At 42.3% G+C, this 25,156-nt stretch overlaps 2 protein-coding genes across 2 annotated transcripts; both read left to right on the forward strand.

The window, feature by feature from the left end:
- Positions 1-6,924: 6,924 nt before the first annotated feature.
- LOC306750817 (cyclic nucleotide-gated channel beta-3-like) lies at positions 6,925-12,580 on the forward strand (the record flags this gene model as incomplete). Its single annotated transcript, XM_079234290.1, has 15 exons — positions 6,925-7,105; positions 7,251-7,774; positions 7,866-7,916; positions 8,001-8,087; positions 8,188-8,252; positions 8,392-8,514; positions 9,367-9,508; positions 9,846-10,005; positions 10,178-10,275; positions 10,364-10,447; positions 10,591-10,709; positions 10,895-11,047; positions 11,566-11,697; positions 11,809-11,837; positions 12,567-12,580. 15 exons carry the CDS (start codon positions 6,925-6,927, stop codon positions 12,578-12,580), a joined length of 1,962 nt encoding a protein of 653 aa, XP_079090416.1.
- A 559-nt stretch (positions 12,581-13,139) lies between these two features.
- Positions 13,140-24,682, forward strand: LOC306750818 (cyclic nucleotide-gated channel beta-3-like; the record flags this gene model as incomplete). Its single annotated transcript, XM_079234291.1, has 17 exons — positions 13,140-13,232; positions 13,765-13,885; positions 15,571-15,760; positions 17,220-17,377; positions 18,790-19,086; positions 19,177-19,385; positions 19,512-19,562; positions 20,439-20,525; positions 20,639-20,703; positions 21,153-21,275; positions 22,691-22,832; positions 22,959-23,118; positions 23,271-23,368; positions 23,485-23,568; positions 23,717-23,835; positions 24,193-24,345; positions 24,538-24,682. 17 exons carry the CDS (start codon positions 13,140-13,142, stop codon positions 24,680-24,682), a joined length of 2,295 nt encoding a protein of 764 aa, XP_079090417.1.
- Between the last annotated feature and the right edge of the window lie 474 nt (positions 24,683-25,156).

The following is a 25,156-nucleotide window of genomic DNA, read 5'->3' on the forward strand; positions in this document are numbered from 1 at the left end:
GTGTGTGTGTGTGTGTGTGTGTGTGTGTGTGTGTGTGTGTGTGTGTGTGTGTGTGTGTGTGTGTGTGTGTGTGTGTGAGAGAGAAGGTAAAAGGTCGGGGTTTAATCTGATATTATATTGCAATCACAGTCATTCATCTCCTTTAATCACTTTCTATTCTGCATGAGTCATGTACTGAAAACTCTAGCACGAAACAAGGGCATTGAAGGATTTTCTTCACCTTCCCCTGAGGAAAACAACAAACACAACAAATGATTTGCTCTTTTTAATATGCACAGTGCTCTTACACAGCGATGTGAGGGGCTAGACCCAAGGCTTAATTAAATTAATGGAAGAGATGGAGAGGATCTAATGACCTATCTCCCTGCATCACTGGACAGAGGAAAGATGGAGAGGCATCTCCACTCGCCGCTTCCTCTTCCACTCATCCTCTCTCTTCTCTGCACCAGGCAAGTCAATGGTCCTTGAGAAGGCTCGGAGATACATTACACAGAGCCCACGGCTGAGTCGAGCCCCGTCTGCATCACTGTGGCATTTCGTTGGTTGTTCCCCCGCTCGACAAGAGGAATGGAGCAGCAGACTACGGGGCTGAGTGGGTGGACGATAGTGGTGTAATTTCATCCTTAATGCCAGGCGAGCGGATGAGTGTCGTACTGCGATACGAGGCTAAATGAAAACAAGAAAATATGCAAAGATAATGAAAATGACAATGGGGAGAGATTTATGGGTGGAAATGGCCCTACGTGCATCACGCTGATTATGAAACCAGCTCAATGCATTCGTGATGTGGAGTCTATATACTGTGAATCACTAGACTGTGCAGTTGCAGAGTGATGATGAGTTGGTAGACTGCTACAGAGACAAAACATACAGCAGAGCAGTTTTTTGAATGGGTGGGTCCCCATTTGGTGTGTAACTAGTGCGACTACGAGCATGTGCCCAAGGACAAATATGTAAGCGCACAAGGAAACAGGTGGCGAAAAACATTTTGTTGCATGAGAATTTAGCTGCAGGAGAGTTTCGGAGCATTAAAAAAAAAAAAAAAAAAGGTGGAAAGAAGAGGACTGCTTGCTGACATGGATGAAAACAATGCAAAGTTTCAAAATTTTCCAAAAAATCTGCTTTTTCTTTAAAATAAGGACACCCATATCATTAAAAACACGAAATATAAAAATAACGGTAGCCTTTCACTAAATTGTTTTTCAGAAAATGTGGAAAGTAGTCATTTTTGCTGAGTTTAAGTTCACAATAATTGACCAATTAACAGTAGAGCAGGACTCTAGACATTGCTGTTTCTCTTGCTGTCATCTTTTCAATCCTGTACTCTACTGCATCAATGCCTTTCATCAGCTATACTATGCGTTTTGTTTCTCTAATTATTCCCTCATAACGCTCAGATCAGTTGCACTTCACTGGCAGAAGACAGGAAGGCTGCTCACTCAGCATGTTCTTAAAAGTAGATACTGGTATCTACAACATCCCAACTAAATCGGCTCCAAATGTGTTGTGGTGCCGTTTTTTTTTAAGTTATTGTTTCATTAATAAGACAGTGAGGTCTAACGTCTTGCATTTGGAGCACCTTTGCTTCATGGAAATGTTTAATCACACTTGAATATCCCTAATTCTGGAGGTTATACTCATTGTATTACCAGTGGATCGCCGCCAGTTTGGAGAAGCAGGTAGGATTTCTGGGCACTCGAGCAAAACCAATGTACTGCTGCGGACGGGGGCAGCAGAAAAACAAGTTTTATCAACTAAAAATGCTCACAAAAAAAATTTAATTATATCAGCTTAAGTGTGTGCTATATTTCGAAGATTTTCAACGCTTTACCTTACCATCAGACAGCCCTTCCTGACGGGGAAATGGAACAAGTTATATCCATTGACAAAAACCGTATTTTTACCTCACAGAAAACAGGAGTGGTTGGTCTATCGCTGCTTCAATTGTTTGCTTGTTTGTGTTATTGTGTGACTTTGGTGAATCCGAACTAACCTTTAAAAACACCAAAGACACACAATAACACAAATGAACCAATCAAGGCTGCGGTAGACCAGCAACTCCCATGTTCTGCTATACAGTTACAGTTTTTGTTTGCATTGTTGTGCTGATTACCATCTCCTGTAGGTATTTCACTGCCATCTGAACTACCCCTTTAATGCCTGTACGATGCTCGTGACACAGACACACACAGCATTTGTAGACATATGCATTGGACGTGTCCTCAATGATATAATTCAATACCTTTACAATTGAACCAGTGGGACTTTGATCTCAAACTTTACTCCAGAAATGAAGAGGATACCATATTATCTCCCTAAAGGCACGGGGAAAACCTTGTCAATAAAACTCCTAACATGTGTCAAGTGTCTTGTGCTTAGATATATTTCTTTGTGCCTATAGCTAATTAGAGCTGATAGTAAGGTAGATTACAGAATGGGCTGCACTGCAGTCCCCAAGACGTGGGTTGAAGCAGCTCATGACATGAGCAGTAGCATTTCATTTATGATAAGTGCAACGGTACATGCTCTCCACACACATTCTGTATATGCTGTCCTAAGCCCTGCTTTAGTGGTCACCTGTAAGCCTATTGGGATCTTATATGAGATGTCACTGGTGGTGGTGGGGGCTATTCTCTGTGCGAGAGTATTAGTGGTGCTAAAAGCAGTAATACCATCGGAGGAGGGGGATCTTCAGCTCCTGAGGAATCAGTACCCTTCATAGTCACTTGCAGACAGCAAAGCAGATGCACCTTTAGGATCCTAGACATGTTTGGCAGGTTGAAGGGTCTCCTCAATGGCCCGCGGGTGCCATCGGCTTCGGGGACCCCGGCTCCGGCTCCGGCCAAGGTAAGACTTGTCTGGTGCTAGAAAATAGTGTTCTGTATATTATTCAGTGAGTAAATACAAATGATCTTTATAAACTATGACGCATTTTTCTTCATATCTAGTTTCTCAAAGGGCAATCGATTCTTGTTTGATGCCCTGACACGTGTGCAATAGCTTCCACACTGTCCAGTATGAATTAGTGATGCCTGTAGAAGCCATGGACTGAAATCGAGCGTTGCCTGTCAATGCAGCAATTTGAATTTGGGGTTTGCGATTTGTTTCCACTAAGATCACAGCTGTGGCTTCTAATCTGCTCCAACATCCATTCAGTTGCCCAGTGCTCTAGCCAACAAAGAATCTAATAAGATTGTTTCATTTCACGGACACCATTGAAATCGCTCACTAGCCAACGGGCGCTTTTAAATTGATTTCATCTCAAACACATCTTGTTTTTAAGAGAGTCGATCGGACAAGGGAGTAATTTGTCAAATGCTAAATTCACTTTTCTTTAAAAAGGCTTTCTTAATTAAAACGTCTCTCTAATGACCGTGGTTTGACTAATGAAGGCGAGCATCCAACAATGTGGAAAATGTTGATTTATCTTGTAGGAGGAGAAGCCAGCCGATAAGGAGAATGAAGCCAAGAATGTGGACAAACCGCAGGGTAAGCCATCATTCATTTGAGATACCGTAATAGCACCGTTAGAAACAGGATTATTTAATGTCGTTTTTTTTTTTGCATGGTGTCAGATGGGCTTCCCTCCAAACTGAATCAGTGTCCTTCACCTCTCTACATGTGCCTGTGGTTAAAAGTGTATGGACTGGATCATACAGAGAATTTAGGAATATGTCGTCCCTTTCTGCTGAAATGACCCCAGATAACCAACGTCTGCAGTTGTTCTCAAATACTTATTTTATCCTTATCGCTGTAATCTTTCAAAACAAAAGTTGGAGACTGTCTTTACGCTCCAAGTGGCTGCAATCAACTTTGCATGCACTTGTAAGGCCGAGATATTGACCAAGAAGAAAAGCAGATCTTTCAGACAACAGAGAGGCACACTCATGGACTGTTTACCGGTTTACCAATATGAAAAGTTCACGTTGTTTAACTTTTCTTGAGCTTATTGTCGGTCCGAACCTTATTATTGTCCCCACTTTTTGAGGTCTATAACATAAAGGGAATTCCAGTGAATTGTTAACTGTGTTGCTTTCAGTTTGGACACCTCTCTTATAGCAACTGTGCATCCTGTAACTGACCTAATTTACCAGTAATGATGCTACTTGTAAGCACTTTGCAAAAAGGAAAGTTACATGAGTAAATTCAATTCAACTTTTAACATATAAAATGATAAAATGCAAGGCTTTAAAAATTAGCATTACAAAAATAAAGTCTGGAAGCAATGAAATGTAATTATGAGTGCTCCCCTTTCCCAGAATCGACGCCGGCTCCAGCACCAGCTCCGGCTGCAGGACCAGCTCCGGCTGCAGCACCGGACCCTGCAGCAGCTCCAGCTAACCCTGATCCAGCTGGACCTGAGGAGTAAGACCTGCACCCTTGGCAGTTTCTGTAGTTTCCAATAGTTTCAGCGACAATCACAGAGAGACTTGACACACCGTCATCTGTGTTTTTGTTCTACCTGATTGGATATTTTGTTTGCAGGAGAGATGCACATGTCAGTATAACGGAAGCATGGGCAATTACAGAGAGTACGTGTAGTGTATTTATCACTCGAGCCTCCAAACTCCACTTTAGCTTACCAAAACACATGCCTGCCAAGACACTGACACCACAAACCAGTATCAAATTAATCACCCAATGGACACTAGTTAATCAGATTCCCTGTCAAGATCGCAGAGGGAGAGAGAAATCCCTCGGCCGTGAGCGTAACATGAGAGATCTTTATCCCCTGGTGCAACATGCATATTAGGAGGGGGGTGACCTGAAAGTGGATTAAAAGCTTTTCAGCTTTTTAGGTTTAAGAAGCTTGTCAGCTCTGCTTCTGGACGAGCAGTAAAAACCATGAAGGCGACACATTCGGCTGATCCTCACAGTTGTATACACACTTTACTTTTTCCAATGATGAGACATGATGTCATTGTTTCATCAGTGGATAATAAAGGAGTGGCGGCAAGAGTGAGGATGAGCTCTATGTGGAGCACAGATAGAGGTGTTCGGATTTGTGATTCTTACTTGGGGTACCTGGGTCAGACCTTTATTTTGAAAACTACATTTCAATCAGCAAAATTGGCGTGATCATGATGGACATAAATGAATAAATATGCACATTTGGATGCATATGTCTTAACTCAAAGGTTTGCTCTGGCTTTAAGCACAACTGACAAGGTGTTTAGGTGTGGTATTTTTCTATCTATATAAAATAAATGTATTACGTATTTACTTTACTAACTAACTTATCAGGTGCACAGCTGAAAGTTACATCTCATATAACAGTCCTGCAATAAATCACACCTTCATGAAGGTAATAATGTCCACATTTTGGAGTTTGGAGAGGTGTTTCTGCTATTTAGCCTTCCCTCATTCATATAATAAGTATGGATAAGTACCGTAAACTGTCATAAGAAAAGGCTCTATTCTATGATCTGATGAAAGTTCAACATATTCGGGCAGTGGTGTTTCTTTGGCAATGACTTGACACAAACACATCTGGCTCCTCCAGTCAGCCAGATGTAATGCATGAGTGTGTCCACTAGGGGGCGACCTTTGAGCACACATGTCTGTCTGTACTGCTGAGGCTGAAGTAGCCTGTGTGTTTGTCAGCTGAGCCTTTCCACTTAAAATGTCATTTCACAGTATGACTGTCTTTATTTGACATTACAAATTGCAATCGCTAAGCCATGCAGATTGTCACCACAGTTGCTGCTTTGACTGATTTGCTCTGACTTTAAGTGATCAGCAATTAAACCAGCCACCAAGGTTAGTTTGTTGGAATTAAAATGCACAAATTCAAGCTCCTCTTATACTTGTAGGGTTTTCAGTGTTTTTACTTACATTTCAGTTTAAACTTGCAGGCAGCGGGGAGAAAGCCGTGAACACAACAGTGACATATGTCACAGTGTTCACAGCTTAAGTTGATGTGGCAAACGTGTGAGCATGAAGTGGGCTATTTATACATTAAGCTGATGCAGCAACATTTTCATTCCTTTTTTGTTTCTTGGCAAGTCAAATCTTACTATATATATTTATATGAAATGTTGGGTTCTTTAGCTGCTAAATGATCCACTATGTTCACCAGCTAGCCACTCACTGTGTCTGTCTGTTGTTTGGTGCTACGTAGGAATGAAAACACTTTTATTTACTAAAACAGATGCTATTGCCCACCAGGGAGGGATTTTAAAACAAGCATATAGATATGTCATATTTCACGCCAGTGTCTGTGGCTCAGATCTATGTCATGTTTAGAATATTGATGGCGCTCTCGGATGAAGGACTTCTCAAATACATATTTAGTTGCTAGAAAGAGCTCCAACTGGCTTCCTAGAAAGTGTATTCCTAGATCTACAGTTAAGGTGACCGTATAGGCAGGAAGGTGAAAAGTGAAAACACTTTTAACAGAGTTCTAAACTCTGCTGACTAACACCGAAGCCACTACGTTTCATGAGCATCTCTCTTAAAAAGAACTGTGCCGAGGTATTTTAAGTTTTCCACAGTTTCATCAGGTTGGCCATCAGTTGTCAGATCTTGTTTTGTGCAGTTAATTCATTGTTTCGTCACCATGTTTTAGGGCCAGATATTGACCTCATGGGGTTTCTGTACAAGGTCAACTAAGGCCATTGTATCAGCATACGTAACCGATCTAAAATGTTTCTCACTGATCATGAATTAATTGCTAAAAGAGTGAGAATGACACTGCTAAGAGAGCAGTGAGTCAGCTAAAACAGTGAAGCTAAGGTCTTTAAAAAAACAAAACAACGAGATGAAAGATGCTCAAGCTCAATAGATATGAGAGAAAAAACACATAAAATATTGATTACAGCCACTAAGTAACAAGTACTTTAGTCTAGAACTCCCTCTCTAAACTCCAATGTACCCTCCATCATTATTAGAATTAAAAACAAGATTGTGTGGCTCATTTTTCTGATGTTATTTTCCATTTTCAGACCAGAGTTGGCCCCTCCCTCACCTGTTGACATTGTCGTCAACAAGTATTCAGACGAGCAGCTCAGATCCATAATCAAAGCCATGAGTGACAGACTGGCGCTCTACAAGGAGAAAGCAATTGATCAATATGCTTCATCCCCAGAGATCAGCCCTCCTGTCAGTGAGTACAAACACCCGAGTTAGACCTCTGAAGGCTTCACATGTGTGACTTGTGATTGTCATTGGGTCTTTGTAGGGCGCAAATTATGAATGTATAAATGTCATTGCATGCTTGAGCACACTAAGTCTTAATATTGTCCTTTTAGCACCTTTGCTGCGAAAAGAAATCTACGCAAAAGTCATAGAGGAGAGGAAGAAGCAAGCAGAGGAGGACCGCATAAAGAAGGAGGAGGCTGACCAGAAGAAGAAAGAGGAGCAGGAGAAGAAGAAGAAGGAGGCCGACCAGAAGAAGAAAGAGGACGAGGAGAAAAAGCTAGCAGAGGCCAAAGAGGAGAAAAAAGAGGAGAAGGATCTGAAGACCAAGTTAAAAGAGGCTGCCTGGTTTTCGGTGGACATTGTGCTGAATCCAATTGAGGCCCTGGTGGACCCGGTGCTGGGGGTCACCATCGACCCTTTCACAGACCGGCGCTACATCGCCTGGCTGAGCTTGGTGACGCTGGCCTTCAACTACAACACCTGGTTCATGACGGCCCGTCTGTGTTTCCCGTACCACACCGAGAGCGCCATCCCGATCTGGTTCACCCTGGATACGCTGGCCGACCTCATCTACCTCGCCGACTCCGTCCTCTTCCAGGCCCGCAAACAGTTTGTCAAAGGAGGAGACATCATAGTAAGTGTGATGTGATCGTGGCCAATGGAGAGCCTGATACTGAGAATGATTTAAGATGTGACAGAAGGGTCATTTTGTCTCTGCCTTTCAGAAAGACAGAGTGGTGACAAAGAACAACTACAGGAATTCAGACAGATACCTGGTACTGTAACCTGAATTTCTTTGAACTTGGAACATGAGGATGAACTCGTCCCAGTGACCTCACACATCTGTCTCTCCTCCACAGCTGGACACGATGTCCGTCATGCCATTCGACTTGCTGTACTTCCAGTTCGGATTCAAATCCATTTTCAGATTCAATCGCCTGCTGAAGGTGAATTTAATCATGTGTTACGAAGGCCGGTCAATTGATTACAGATTCTGTGTCCTTCCTGTGGTCGCCTCGTCTGACGTTTTTCATGCTTATTCTCAAGGCGGATACATTTTTTGAGTTCAGCGATCGTCTGGAGAGCCTCATGGCCAAGGCTTACATCTGGAGGTTAGTCACATGAAATAAATGAGGCAACTATGGTAATGCCATTTTTGTTGTTATCACATATACACATCATTAAAAAAAAGACAGAGCATAATGAATACAGGCAGAGCAATAGACAGACAAGTCTTTACTTTCCCATTAGAGTGATTCGGACCATCGGATATCTTCTCTTCATGCTCCACATCAACGCCTGCTTGTACTATGTGGCTTCAGACTACCAGGGCATCGGCAAAACTAAATGGGTCTACTCCGGTCTGGGCAGTGCGTAAGTACAGAAACCGTACATGCCTGCTCGTGTGTGAGTGCATGGCATTCTTCTTTGGGTTTTCTCCTCAATGCAAACTTCTAAAAAGTGTTTCCAAGTATCTGTAATGTGCTCTTTCTGACTATTATAAGACTTTGGTAATGTGATCAACTTTTACCAGCATCCATATAACCACCAGCACTTTTGTTACTTTAACTACAGCGACGTGATTTAAGTTGATGATTAATTAACAGTTGGTTTTTCAAGACACACAATTGATAGAGCTGCCATGCATGACGCAATGTGAGGACGTGGGCATCAACACAGAGCTGTGCTTGCTGCACTGAAACAGTTCCAGTTGTCTCCATCCCTGAGACGTCCAAAGACGGTCACAAGTTGAAAATGTCTCGTATGTTCCATCTCTGCTGCGCTTTAGTTACCTCAGCTGCTTCTTCTATGCCGAGAAGTCCCTGCTGCTGATCGCTGATTTGCCATTCCCAGACACCATGTTCGGACAGATCTTTCAGATGACAAACTACCTTTTTGGGGCGTTCTTTATGTCCATCATTCTTGGCCAGGTAGTTTATTTGTAATATTTGTTTTAATCTTTTATTGCTCTATCTTTTTCATTCTTTTTTATTATTTTTTCAATGAACCTGTATTTAGATTATTTTGCTTTCTGTTTTTTGTTGGTTTTTCTTTGGTGAAAATTCTGCAGCAAGACGTCAAGGGAATCAAACTTGAAAAAGGGGAGAAATAACAATGCTTCCTCCCAAACACACACACACATATCTATCTGTCTGTCCAAAAAGCAGCCCACTGACACATAGACCTGTCTGTAAACGCCCCTCTAACGCCCCACCCTCTCTGCAGGTACCTGCGTTGTTACTACTATGCCGTCCGCAGCCTCATCAACATCGGGGGTCTTAACGAACCCCATACCGTCTTTGAGATTACCTTTCAGATGACTAACTTTTTCGTGGGCGTCTTTGTGTTCTCCAGTTTGATTGGACAGGTAACATAAGTCAAAGAGTCAAAGTCCCAAAATGCTCAGTTCCTCTGGAAACCTGATAGCAATTAGCACCTCTTTCCCCACTTGTCTTGTTAATGTAGTGGCAGATGAATGGAACCCTTCGTGTTAGAAATGGCAATCATCCGTCATCTTACCATACTAGTTTCACTAACACCACGTCGTCTGTATTTCACTGGTTCCCTGTGGAGTCTTGACTGTCAAAAAGCTTGTCAAATGTGCTAATTGTTGCATTGCAACAACAACACAAATGTAATTGACAGCAGGAGTTATCTATTTTAACTAAAGTATTCCTTTGTTGATGTATTTATTCTCGCCTCAGATGAGAGACGTCATTGGTGCAGCCACAGCAGGACAGACCTACTTCAGGTCCTCCATGGACGGCACCGTGGACTACATGGTGAACAACCACATCCCCCCTGTGGTGCAGAACCGAGTCCGCAGCTGGTACACCTACACCTGGGACGCACAGGGCATGCTGGGTCAGTCACATGGAGAGAGTGCCCAGCTCAGTTTTTACAGGATGCTAGAAAGCCTTGAAGTCCAGTTAGTCCTTCACCTACATCACGTTAAACAAGTTGCACTGCTTCCCTCTGTAGCTCCAGACTTATATGACCCCGGAATAAATGAGCTGTTTCGTCTCGCTGCTTTTAGACGAGTCTGAGCTGCTGGACAAGATGCCTCTGGTGATGAGGACCGCCATCGCTGTGGACATCAACCTGACCACCTTTCAGAAGATAGATCTTTTTAAGGTGCCTTTTCCAGACACCACAAACGCAATAAAGCAGGCATAATGCAGTCTGGAAATTAAGTCAATTAAGTACAGTTTTTCCTCTACAGGGCTGTGACCAGCAGATGTTGGTGGACATGTTACTGAGGCTCAAGTCTATCGTCTATTTACCTGGAGACTTTGTCGTAAAAAAAGTGAGTTAAAATTCGTCCATCGTCACCTGAAATTCTATATTTGAATCTTTCTCATCCTTCAAAACCCAATAAGTACAACTTTTGTTTCTGTACAGTATTCAATATGTTTTCTGCGTGTGTAAATTACATTTCCCTCTCTGCAGGGCGACATCGGTAAAGAGATGTACGTCATCAAAAGTGGAGCGGTGCAGGTGGTGGGAGGACCGGACAACAGCATCGTGTTCGTCACACTGAAGGCCGGCTGCGTGTTCGGAGAGATCAGGTAGGAGAAAGTTCATCCCAAATACAAAGTCTGAAGAAAGAAACCTCAGAGCGTTGGTTATTCTAGTTTGCACACTGTGATGAACATCGTCATGTTTAATGAACTATGTAATGTCCCTGATTAGAAGATAATAGATTCAACGCTTTCAGAGGATTTTCTTTTGATAAAATCTTTTTCTTTCTCAGTCTGTTACAGTCATCCAAAGATGGAGGGAACAGGCGGACAGCTAACGTCAAAGCCTACGGCTTCGCTAACCTTTTCGTCCTGGAGAAGAAAGACCTGTTTGACATCCTGGTGCACTACCCGGAGTCTCAGAAAGTGTTGGCCAGGAAGGGAAAGTGAGTCAGAGGCCGGAAGACAAACAGCTGTCTCACGTTCTCACTGGGGGGAAAGGGGCTCCTGCACACTGCCACAAGGCAAGAAAGTGGTGATGCAATAATAATAATCATAATAATGCATTTTAAAACCAAACATCCACACATTTTTCCCAATGCAAAGACTTATTTATCCATCTTTATCAACATACACATCAACAAACTCTGACATGCCGCCGACATCTAGTAAGTATTTATTGTTTTTACTATTTAGTAACCTGTTATATTTTGAAATAATAAAATAATGAATTTACACCCAGCACTTATTGACAGTTGGTACCTACATGCGACTACATCTCTCTCATGAATCAGAACACTTGTTACTGTTTTTCAGCTGCAAATTGAAATTTTCTAATTATTCTTTTTGCATATAGCTACTTTTTTGAGATCATTCTCTTCGAACCGATATGTTTGAACAAGCTTTGCAACATACATACTCCCAGAGGCTGTTTGCTGAGCCAGCTCTGCTTGTGCGCGTGCAGGAAGCTGATGAAGGCGAAGGTTCCAGCAGCAGCTAACGCCGATGTGGAGAAGAAGAAAGGCCTGGCGCTGTTCGGACCCAAACCGCCCACCCCCAAACTGCTGCGTGCTTTCGGTGGAAACTTTAGAGCTTTGTTAGCAAAATGAAGGTAACGACACAATCATATCTGTCTATATGTGTTTATCTCAAAGCTATTGCAGTTACGCTGACTGCTAAACCCATGTTGTGTGTTTTCTCCCCCCAGGCTGCTGCTGGTGGCCAGTGAGGATCGGAGTGAGCTTATTTTTTATTACTCTTTTTTTGGGAGTGAATGTACAGTTTTGTTTTCAACCTGTTACTACTTACTCTTTTGTACTGAGTGTGCATTTCCTGTCATTTTAAGATGTATTGTTTAAAACTGATGCTTCTGTTATTTCCCCATTTTGTTTGGCATGCTTGATGGTGACGGCACCAGATAACATGAGATCAGCGGATCTAGTCGACAAAACCCACCTAACTAAGACAACAGGCAGATTAAAAAATATATTTTTAAAAATTATTTTCAAACTATTTTACTGAAATGTGCAATATTTGAATCCGTCTGTGAACCTCAATTACTGCCTCCAGTGGACACTGCTTGTTTGATATCTATCTATTCACCTTGTTTTGTTTGTCTGCTTTTATTGGACATGTGTTCAGTTTGCCAATGCACGTGTTGTAAAGTTGTTGTAAAAGTCTAACAGAGATTATCCATCACAACAATTCTGAACAATGATGCTCACTATATCATATTTGATTGATTTCACCTCCGTTAATATCTGCTTGAATAAATAATTCCCTGACTTAAATACAGTTTACTTAATGTGTCATCTTAACTGTTTGCATGTTGTTACTGTTCAGAGAGAGAGAGAGAGAGAGAGAGAGAGAGAGAGAGAGAGAGAGAGAGAGAGGTGCTAACTAATCCCGTTAGCGGACATGGACTTCGTGAGGTTTAATTAACTAAGTGTTCTCTGTATTCTGTAGTCAGAGTGGACTGAAATAACCCCGGCAGTCTAATCTTACATCCACTACCTTTGAGTGTCTACTCTAGTTTATGGGTTATCCCATGGTTAGATATATGTGTTAATACAGACCATTCTGTGTGAAAGGCTAAACGGACAGTTGTTTTTATTTATTTCGAAAAACTGAATTAGTAACCACTTTGTAATAATGAAAATGTATCCTATCCCCAACCTACTTTGCCTGATAATAATTCCCTCTTTATTTGATCATTGATTATTATGAAGAAGCACTTGTATTAATTATTCGGATGCATATTGGCCTCTTAAATGGCCCATGGACTGGAGTCAACAGTGCAAAAGGACAGTTGTCTCCCAAGGCAGTGACTGGCAGCTGTGACGGCTGATCTGGTGTTGACTTCAGGAGAAAGGGGAGTGCCCAGTGGGAATTAATGGTTCTAAGAAATTTAATTGCCTCAGTCTGTTGGGTGGATTTGAGACGAGGACTACAAAGTGTCCAGGGACGCATTGCCAAGCGTCTTCAGGAGGAGAAGTGGACAGGTTGGCCTGTTGGCTGTAGCCCGCTTCAAGCCCCGCCATGTTCAGCAGGTTGAAGCAGTGGATGGGGGCTCCTGAGCCGCCCCCTGTCCAAGAAGAGGCCACGCCTCCGACCCCACCTCCACCAGCGAAGGTACGGCCCGGCCTCTTTCTAATATCTGACATGTAAACACCTGGACCTTACCCTCATGTTTGTATAATCTGCATATTTTCATGTTTGTTTCAGAGTTAGGGTAATATGTCTTAGTACGTGTGCACCATTAAACCAAACATTACTCTCGTCACACTGAGTACAGGAGTTGTTTTATATAAACCGTGGCGGAGAATCAGATCTCTGAAAGCCTCTGAAGCCGCTTGGCACTGATGAAGGGTGCAGCTGCAGATTCAGCAGGGAGGGTGAGCTGGTTTACTGCTGCTGGTTTACTGCTGCTGGTTTACTGCTAAAAACTGAGGAAGGACACAGTGATGAGGATGAACTATAAGCGTAGTTATGCACACACTTTAATTATTAGAAAATATCAGAAGGGAAACCCATTTAGCCCTTTGACATTTTTTGGGAGCCATAGCCCACTTTATTCACATAAAACAAAATCAGATGTACAACTGGTTGTTGGGCTGCGTCCTTTGTCTGCACCATCGCTGGTACCAGTTTTGTTTATTTACAGGAAGAAAAGCCCCCTGAAAAGAAGGACGACAAAGAGCAGCCAAAGGAAGAAGAAGGGAAGACAGGGGAGGACAAAAAAGAAGAAGTGAAGAAAGAGCCCACGAAGGAAGAGCCAACACCAGGTGAGAGGTCTAATGCTCTGAGCTGATGTGGCTCCATGCGGATCGTTGACACTTTGTCTTTCTGACTAGGGATGAACAGAGACATGTTCTCTGGCAGAGGAAGGAGACAATGAACTCAGCCATGTAAAGACCAGTGTGTGTGAGCAGCAAACAGGTGCACGCTGTTTACATGGAATAATGCAAATACAGCATCTGTTGTTGCTGGTTAATGGATTTCAGAAAAAAATCACTTGAACTGTCCTCGCCAAGTACAGTAAATGAACAGGAACTTAGACATCTGGTGGCATAAGTGCATGAAGTACACCACGTTTATACAGCTAAGAAGATAGTGTAGTAAACTACTCTAGGTACCCTTGTTCGTCAGTTGATGCCCGCTCAGATCCGTCGTTCTTTGCTGGAGTTTAGCTTTCTGTGTACCTGTTTTCTGCCTGCCTGCATTTGGACTCACTGCCTTTCAGCTTTTTTTCTAATACATCTTTGAACAGCACCAGTTTGACAGTCCTCATCCGCATTCAGGTCCTTCCCCTGCGGATTGTGCTCCTAAACACTTCATCCTCCTAAACACAATGATCTTTAAATCAGTTTTTGTCCAGCTCTCTAGTGCAATTTGATTCTAAATCGTAGAGATCCTATCCTGTGCGGGTTCTTTTAAAATCTGCAAGAAGGTAGAGGGTCTATTACAGTCATTTACATCCATAAAACCTCTTGTGGATCAAGGCTGATAACTGTATTGCAATGAAGAAAATAATTCCCCAGTGTTTGCTACTATATATTGAACCCGCTGCTCACTAAGCCAGTGCCACCTGTGCCTACATGTACCAGGATGCATTGTGCAAGCTGTGATTTTGTTATGGTACACAAGCTGGCCCAATCCCAATGTCATACACACACACACACACACACACACACACACACACACACACACATATATATATATATATATATATATATATATATATATATATATATATATATATATATAAGGGAGGGGGAACACTGGGATTGGGCCAACATGTCAACTATTAAAATGTCAAAGGAAGTATTAACACACTTCATTCAAACTGGACAGTAACTAACTCACTGAGTTAGATGTGAATTTGTGCCGGCTCTGGACACAGCTTCCCCAATGCAGTGTCCCCTTAGCGGCTCTCACTCATTCAGCCTCTCTCCGGCCGAATACAGCTGAATATCCAAGTCCTCCAACAAACTGTAAAAATATACACTGTAAAAATCCTTGTCCATTGACCCTCTGCATTCAGCATTTCTGCTGGAACTAGTTTGTAATAAAATCAGAGAGAACAAGGAAGCAATTACTTTAACTTTATTTTTCATCATTTCTTCTTCGTAGTACAAATATGGACTGAAACCGGACTGACCCTTTATGAATGGCATTGCTCCCCAAAGCTGAAGTAGCTCTCTGTAGTTCTTCCTTGTCTTCAATCATGTCAAATCATGTCACTTACTGAATGCAGGAGGAACAGATGTGTGCAGCGGCTCCTTTGAGACACAGAGAACATACTGTGTCTCAGAGGATACTCTGGATCCCTAAATTGAGCAATTTTACTTTGTAAGTGAAGAATGTTGTGGGTTTCTTCCTTTTCCTTTTGTCCTCGACATTATCACCCTTTGATATGGTTGTGAGAAACTGAAACTGACTAAAGATTACTGTTGGGTTTTTCTTCCAGCTCCTGCCTCAGGACCAGCTCCTGCTGCTGCTGCCCCTGTTGCTGCTCCTATTGCCGCTCCTATTGTTGCTGCTCCTGCTGCTGCTCCTGCTGCTGCTGCTGCTCCTGTTGCTGGAGCTGCTCCTGCTGCTGCTCCTGCTGCTGCTCCTGCTGCTGCTCCTGCTGCTGCTGCTCCAGATGGAGCTGAAGGGTAAGAGTTCCTCTTGTGCTGTGTGTGTCTCACGTAGTGCGAGTAAGGATAGCCTCCAGTCACTTGCCACCCTGCCCAGGTTAAGCCGGTATGTGAGGTGGATGGACATTTCATGTACTACTGAAATGTAACGCTTTCAAACAAGACGCTAATTTCATTCAGATTCTTTAGATTTTTTTCTGAAACACACATTTTTCAAGAACCCTTTTGCTTTTTGGTCACAATCCCAGACTTCAGATCTCGTCAAAACCAGTAATGTGTCTGTTGTCTTTAATAAGCTACTCGTTTATATTAAGCAGCTGTATAATGCCGATGTTTGAGAGCCTCTAGTCTGACGCAAGGCTTTTTAAATTCTCAACAGTGTGGTACGTTGTGTGGCACGACCTGGTGAACTAGTACACCTCCAGACATGTACATGCAGATGTTACTGGTTTAGTTGACAGACTCTGGCTTTTTTAAAAGCTTGTTGTGTTGTCTCTGGCGTGAGATTAGAGAGAAGACAAACATTAAAAAAGATTAAGCAATTTCTTTTTTTACTTTTTTCTTATCATTTGTTTATTTTAGTACAAATGTGGACTGACACTGGACTGAGAATACCTTGACCTGGAGCTTGAGCTCTGTCCATTTCAGGAGTGAATCAGCTGGTTCAGCACAGTAAACAATACGTTCTTAAACAACTTTTTGTGTGTGACTTTGTAGCATTCAGTATTTACATAATTTCCAAATTGAAGACATAACTGTTACTCCTAATATCTCCCATTTAAATGTATCTCCAAACATACATTGACCCTTTGAAGTAGTGCAGAGGAACAGTCTCCTCTGAGGTCTGCAGAGCGGCACCTCCTCTGTGTCAGCGCTCCTCACAGTCAGTAGAGTGGACGCACTGCGTGGAGCTGCAGGGACAGCAGCCATGATGTGTGACTCCCACTGTGGCTCCAAACGCAGGAAAGGAGATTAGGAGCTTAGTGTTTGTGACTGACTTTGAGCATTTCACTTGCATGTGAATGCTATAGCTGAACATTCTCAAATAATGATTTGGTTCTTTGCAGATGATTCAATATTGTTTTTATTGGCAAATGAAATAAAGATTAGAGAGGTTTTATTAATATAATATATTCATGAAATAAAATAAATGATGTTATGTTGCTATACATAGGATATTATAATATATATATATATATATATATATATATATATATATATATATATATATATATAACTAATATAGGGCTGTGCATCTTGCTGCTCTTTCTTCCATCTCAGCAGATGAATAATAAAAGACATGAATAATAACAACATGAACTATACTGCCACGTTTGCAAAATTGCCCCACTCAATTGAGGATAATCTTCTTCACCACATACAATTATTCTCCAATTCAGCCCCCTCACTCTCCTCCTCTCTCATTTATCTGGTAATCCTTTATTCACCCGTCTGTTCCTTTGCTCCGTGTTTTCAGTGAAGAGGCCCCTCCTCCTCCTCCACCTGTTGTCTACTACCGGGAAATAGATGATATGCTCAGAAGTATAATCAAGAAGTTAAGAGAGGAGACAGAGGTCCTCAAAGAGAAAGCCATAGACCCGTATGCCACTTCTCCAGAAATCACCCCGCCTGTCAGTAAGTATGGACCAAAGCAACACATAGAGCACATGAAGATAAGATAAGATAAGATAATCCTTTATTTGTCCCTCAGTGGGGAAATTACAGAATTACAGCAGCACTGCTCACAAGTGAATAAAGAGTAAAGAATAATAAAATAAAATCAAGTAATACAAATAAATATAAATAAGCAGTAAAACAGTAGAATATTAATATACAGACAGGATAGAAAAGTATATATAAAAAGTACTTAAACGTAAACGTATTGCACATAATATTGCAGCAGGTGAATGATAAAGTGACCAAGTTCAGATCAAAGTGTTCGATTGTCAAGTGGTCTACTGGGAGCTCAGCTGGTTGTGCAGCCTGACCGCAGTGGGAAGAAAAGACTTTCGGTACCTCTCCCTCAGACACCGGGGATGAATCAGCCGGTGACTGAAGGAGCTGTGCAGCGCTGCCAGAGTGTCCTGCATGGGGTGGGAGGCGTGGCTTATCATGGACGAGAGCTTCGTCATCATCCTCCTGTCCCCCACCACCTCCACAGTATCCAGAGGACGTCCCAGCACGCTGCTGGCCTTCCTCACCAGTTTGTTCAGTCTCCTCCAGTCAGCTGCAGTGATGCTGCTGCTGCAGAAGACCACTCCATAAAAGATGGCTGATGCCACCACCGAGTCAAAGATGGTCTTCAGGAGTGCTCCCTGCACCCCAAAAGACCTCAGTCTCCTCAGCAGAAAGAGTCTGCTCTGTCCCTTTTTATAAAGTGTGTGTATGTGGTCAGACCAGTCCAGTTTGTTGTTCAAGTGAACACCCAGGTACTTATAAGATTTGACGATCTCAATGTCCAGTCCCTGGATGCTCACCGGTACCGGAGGAGGGCGTTTACCCCGGCGGAAGTCCACCACCAGCTCTTTGGTCTTACTGGAGTTTATCTGGAGGCAGAGTTGTGGTTGAAGTCCGATGTGTATATGGAGAAGAGGAATGGAGCCAGAACGGTTCCTTGTGGGGCTCCCGTGCTGCAGGACACCCGATCTGACTCACACTCCCGTATCCGCACATACTGTGGACGGTTGGTGAGGTAGTCCAGGATCCATGCAGTCAGGTGGTGGTGCACCCATGTCTGCTCCAGCTTGTCCCTCAGAAGTAAAGGCTGGATGGTGTTGAAGGCACTGGAGAAGTCGTAGAACATGACTCTCACAGTGCTTCCAGCCTTTACCAGGTGAGAGAGGCATCTCTGCAGCAGGAAGATGACGGCGTCATCCCCCCCGGGGTTGCAGCCGCAGGGAGAGAGAGGGTGGGGGGAGTGGATGGCTGGTCAAATCTATTAAAAAATAAATTCAAGTCATTCACCCACTTTTGGTCCCCCTCAGGCTGTTGGTTGCATGAACATGGCCAAAGCGCCACTTAACCCTCCCTCACTCTCTTTGTCTCAGCACCTATTCTAAGGAAGGAGGACTACATCCGAATGAAGGAAGAGGAGCGAATAGCAAAAGAAGAAGCGGATAAAAAGAAGGTGGAAGAGGCCGCCAAAAAGGCAGAGGAGAAGAAGAAAAAGGACGAGGAGAAAAGGCTGGAGGCGGAGCAGAAAGCAGAGGAGGAGAGGCTGGAGGAGGAGGCCAAGAAGAAAGCAAAGATCCTCCCAGACATCAGCTGCGCCTTCTTCGACATCCTCTTCCGTCCAATCGAGACCACGATGGATACCGTACTGGGACCGACCCTTGACCCTTTAGGTGTGTATGGTGCACACAGGGAACAGGACAGCTGAGATGAAATAAACATAAACACACACAAAATAAATCTGTACGTCTGTTTCTCTCCAGATCGTCGGTATATTGCCTGGTTGTCTCTGGTAGCGTTGGCATTCAACTACAACGTTTGGTTCTGCACGGCGCGGATGGTCTTCCCTTACCATAACGAAACCAGCAACCCCTATTGGATACTTTTCGACATCCTGACCGATGTAGTGAATGTTATTGACATCATTGTTTGGCAACCCCGACTGGAGTTTGTGAAAGCCGGAGACGTCATTGTAAGTCACACAACATGATGAAGCATCTCTACGAGTGACTTGTGTGTAGTCAGTATCTAGTTTGCATGTTCTTAAATTCACCTGAACAATAAAACCGTGCGTGTTTCTTTTTTTCTTTTTTTGCAGAAAAGCGGACCTATTGTTAAGGCGCATTATCGGAAATCTCTCAAATTTAAGGTGAGATTGTAACGATATGTTCAGTGGTGGAAACTAACTATTTACAAGCACTGCAATGAAATACAGTTACATTTCTACTATATTACATTTTTAAGGTAATTTTGTCTCCACGTCATTTGTCTGACAGCCGTAGTTACTGGCTAATATGATAACATTATGAAATGTAATGATAATAATGTTTTATATGATGGCAGCATCTTCACACTAGCTTTAAACCTGAGCCCGCTGCAGCCATTGGAAGACAGTATGTGGCTCGGATTGGTAACCGATTAAAGATTTAACCGTTGGTTGCCAAAACTTTTTGGATTGTGACCTCTTACAACAAAGCAGTGTCTGTTCATGTGTCACATGTCAATGAGTTGGTGGCAGTTCCATCAAAGAGACATTTCCTCTGCCTGGTTTCATTCCAATAACTGCTCATGGTTTAAAGAAGTGAAGTTAGTCATTCTTTTTCAAAAAAAGTAAAGCAATTTTACAAATGTGTGTAGCAGATGCTGTTTTGTATTATGTCCCTTTGGAGGGCCCCCACCCCCTATGTTGGGAACCACTGGACTAACCTATCCAACTGGATATGAAATGATTGAAATGAGCTCCACCTCAACCAGCTGCAAGGGTTGAATGCTATTATAGTGCATCAGTATTAACAATCTAATAATGTCATATATAATAATATAGCAGTCAATTACTTTTACTGTAATACTTGAAGTACATTTAGAAGATCATTTTAATTAGGGTACATTACTGGTATTTTCACAATGTTGTACCACTTTTATTTAAAAGTAAATGATCATATTACTTCCTCCACCCCATATATGTCTCAGAGTTATGGGGATCAAATCATTGAATTCAAAGTTTTTTGTATTCCTCTCTTTTTAGATTCATATCTTCAGCATCATCCCCTTTGACCTTCTCTGCCTGCACTTTAAATTCTCCACAATTTACAGAGTCAACCGCTTTATCAGGGTAGGCAGCCGACTAATCCTTTTTTTTCCTCATGATAAATAAAAAAATAAAAAATATATATTTGAGTTTGAAAAGGCCAGTCCCTCACTCCTTTGCTTCCTTGTGTGTTCTAGGTTGAGTCCTTCTTTGAGTTTAGCGATCGACTTGAGAGCATCATGTCCAAAGCCTACATCTGGAGGTAAACGCTCCTGGAACAATGACAGGGAAAAAATCTAGACTTTTTTTTTTTTTATCCAATTCTCAGTACACCGTTTGTAAACGTCTGCCATCAGGTGAACTGTGCGGTTGAGTTGTTAGGTTGGCTGCAAGCAGAACATTATACTTGTTGACAGTTTCAGAGAGTTTCTTAACCATTTACTTCTCAGTTGCTTTTCATTTTGTCTTTGTAAATAAATGGTTTGGATATTACCGGACACTCCGGTTCACACTCGACAGATTATAAATTGTTCTCAGTCATTCATTTTTATTTGTTCTCTTTTGCATCTTCTGCTATTTTCACAGCCAGTATACATGCTGCTATTTGTTTAGTTTATAGTTTTGCCACTACTGTATCATAATAATACTTGCAACTAAAATCACCATTTGCAGTTCCTTCTAATTCTTTCATATCGCGTCTTTCTGACGCAGAGTGATTCGCACCACAGGCTACCTGCTCTACGCCCTCCATCTCAACAGCTGTGCGTACTTCGTGGCCTCCATGCACCAGGGTCTTAATTCAACCACATGGGTGTATGACGGAGAGGGGACGGCGTATGTACTTTTTTTTACTTTATCTCATTTGTGATGTTTGTAATTATAGACGTTGTTGTTGAAAACCCTGAGAGCCTAATCGCTCTTTGTGCCGCTGTCCATGGTGCTGAAAATGTCCCCGAGTCATTTTCCCTTCCTCTTTACTATGTCTTGTGCAGAAAACTTCCACTTGGAATTAAGAATGAACTCATTTGGTTCTTGTAGCCAAAGGGCAAAGTGAACTCACGAAACACATTTTTAGCCATAACTCATCACTTCGGATGCTCATTATGAAAATTATACAGATGATGTCACCTATCAAGATTGATGGTTTGCGTGAGAGACTAAACTGAATTGCAGGGCCCGCTTACGATCTGCTCCGACTCTGCGTCTGAGCCTTGCAGGCCATTGCTAAACGCTAATGTTAACCTCGCTGTGCTTGTAGCGTAGCTATGATGTGAACAGGCGCTGCAAACTAGCGGCCCAGGAAGAGAGCTTTGTTTCCTTAGTTCCAAGGTAGGCTACCAAAACAAGTATTTTCTACAATCTACGTATGATGGTAAAATATTTTTTTTTGCTTTTTTGCCACTACTTTTTCGACATGCTAAAAGTCATAGTATACTATCACTTTTTTCAACATGCTTTTACATTTCATTTTTCATCTTACAACTTTTGTGTTATGACGCAGCTTCAGGGGAAAATCTGCTGCAAGAACCACCAGCAATCACAAATATGCAGCACACATATGTTTCCAGCATACTATACTTTGAGCTTTATTGGCATACTATAATACAACTTTCTTTTACTTTTTGCAACATACTACATCTCATTTTTTTGACATACTATACAATGAGTTTTTTTTCTTCACAACATACAATACTATGACATCTTGTCCCTGGGTGGATCCAGTGGCTGGACGGATGAGAAGCGTAAACTGGATTTGACAGCCGAGAGAGTGAACTGGTCGGCAGAAGATTGGAAATCCAAAACAACTGCCGGGCAGGAGGAGATCTGAGCACAAGGAAATGGATGATTAACTCAAAAATAATAAAACAGTAACTCTCCCAAAACTACGTTGGCCCAGGACTTACACAGGAGACCTCAGGGCAAAGAAACACACGTTAAAGATAAAGAGATAGAGGCAGAGCCATTACACTGTACTGTGACTTTTTTTGCATGCTATGGCACCAAAACTGCTTTTCATTCAATTGTATTTTTTACTATGGCCTTTTATGAAATACTCTGAATTTATAAAATAACCTTTACTCACTTTTATAACATACTTTGACAATGCTTTTTTTTTAATAGCTGTTTTGGCATCCTTTTACAGACCTTGGAGTAAACTGTGACTTGACTGTTTGGTGGAAGCAAACAAACCGCGAGGCATTAATTCTTGCTATCAAAATGAAATGAAGATGAACTCTGTCCTTCCACAGGTACCTGCGTTGTTACTACTTTGCAGTCCGCAGTCTCATCAACATCGGTGGTCTTCCAGAGCCTATAACCGTATTTGAGATACTTTTTCAGATGGCCAACTTTTTCATTGGCGTCTTTGTGTTCTCTAGTTTGATTGGACAGGTAAGGACGTTTTTTTTTTTTTTTTAATAACTTATATTCATAACTACGTCCCATCAAAAGCGTATCTTCAAAATGTATATTTTGAATCAAACACGCTCCCTGTCCATCCGTCTTTCTTCCTCTCAGATGAGAGACGTCATCGGAGCAGCAACAGCAGGTAAAACATATTTTAGGGCATCTATGGACAGCTGCGTTGACTACATGAACACCTACGGGATTCCCAGGGGGGTCCAGAACAGAATCCGGACCTGGTACAACTACACCTGGGCAGCTCAGGGCATGCTGGGTAAGACGTGTTTAAGTCAAACGTATGAAAACCCTACTCAGACACTTTAAGCTCTCACATAATCCAGAACGACATACAAATATTTTTCCCAGACATGTCAAGAACTTGCTTTTGACAGCCTGCTGTATTTGAGGTGTTGGTGTCGTCTGCAGATGAGTCTGAGCTGCTGGACAAGATGCCTCTGGTGATGAGGACGGCCATCGCTGTGGACATCAACCTGACCACCTTCCAGAAGATCGCACTGTTTCAGGTGAGTCAGCAGTCACCACGCCCGTATAACATGGAAGAATTAAACAGAGTTTTCGTAAATGTGAAATACACGTCCATCTGAACACGGCACTGAATACCTGCTATCGTCTCTTCCAGGGCTGTGACCAGCAGATGTTGGTGGACATGTTGCTGAGGCTTAAGTCAATCGTCTATCTACCTGGAGACTTTGTTGTGAAGAAAGTGAGTGAGAGTGTGTGTGTGTGTGTGTGTGTGTGTGTGTGAAAGAATGATGAACCTTTCTGATCACCATGAAGCAAATAACCAACAACATATCCAAAGTTTCAGTACCAGAGTGGAACGATGACCTCTGCGTTCATGTTCTCTGCAGGGCGACATCGGTAAAGAGATGTACGTCATCAAAAGTGGAGCGGTGCAGGTGGTGGGAGGACCGGACAACAGCATCGTGTTCGTCACACTGAAGGCCGGCTGCGTGTTCGGAGAGATCAGGTTTGTCTGTTTTGTGTTCTGTGACAACTAGAACATACAAAAACAAGAGCTAAACGAAATTCATCATGACACATTTATGCTTCATTTTCATCATCCAGTAAGTTCCTTGATGACACTAAATGGCATGGCAATTATACGTATTGTACAAGGACAATACATTTGCTTCAGTTTAATCTGGCACTGTTTTCTTGCCTTAAACAAGTATAAACTGTAGTATGGCTTAGTATACATAGATAGCTGTAGCAGTGCAGTTATATTGTACAGTCCAAAACACGTTAGTCCCTGCATTTCCCAAGACACCAATGTTATTTGAATGGACACTCTGAACACATGGTATTTTGTATTTCCCCATCACAGTTTACTACAGTCTGCTAAAGATGGCGGAAACAGGCGCACAGCTAACGTGAAAGCGCATGGCTTTGCTAACCTTTTCGTCCTGGAGAAGAAAGACTTGTTTGATATCCTCATCCACTACCCAGAGTCTCAGAAAGTGTTGGCCAGGAAGGGAAAGTGAGTTATTCACGGTCAAACTTGGTATGCACGTTTCATCGTAGCCATGGCTCCATTTGAACAAGTACTTTATCAGCACCCACCTCTAAAAAGCATGGTCAAATCCTTGCGATACTACATTAAAATACAAATGCCAATTTAATTCTGTAATGCAGCCCGTTAAGGACTTTGTGTGTGTGTGTGATTGTGAAGGAAACTTACCAAAGCCAAAGGCCCTGCACCTGCCAAAACCAATGAAGAGAGGCCAAAAGGTTGTTTTTTGTTTGGACCAAAACCACAAACACCGAAACTACTTCGACTTATGGCCAATTTCCGCAGAAAGAGCCTTACCACTTAAGGTAAAGTCTTTACAGCGATGCAGCATTCTTCATAGAGAGATAACTGGGATAGTTTGATGTGGTTGTTGACAAGTAGCCTTGCACTACGATCATGATGTAAGTATTGTATAGATATTGTAAAGGTTTACGAGCATCGATAACTATTCATGATGAGATAACCGGAAGCAGACCTACAGGTGCACTGCAGGTTTTACTCGCCACACAATGACATAACGCTTTCTTTTTTGTCTCATGTCCACAGAAACAGGATGGGTAGCCGAAATAAAAGTTGGATGTGTGACGCTGCCGAGCTCCACCTCTTCAAATATGTATTTTACACTCTTCATCGGCTACTGGAAGGGCCACAAGAAGACAGAAACGGGGCAGCTGGAATTTTAATCTAATATTATTCACTTTGTAAATGTTTGTAGATTCCTTAATAGTTTTATTTAACCTGATGGTTAACGTTGTGTTTAAAGTGTTATTTTTGTACA

Source organism: Taurulus bubalis (genome assembly GCF_910589615.1).
Source record: "Taurulus bubalis genome assembly, chromosome: 18".
Taxonomy (NCBI): Eukaryota; Metazoa; Chordata; class Actinopteri; order Perciformes; family Cottidae; genus Taurulus; species Taurulus bubalis.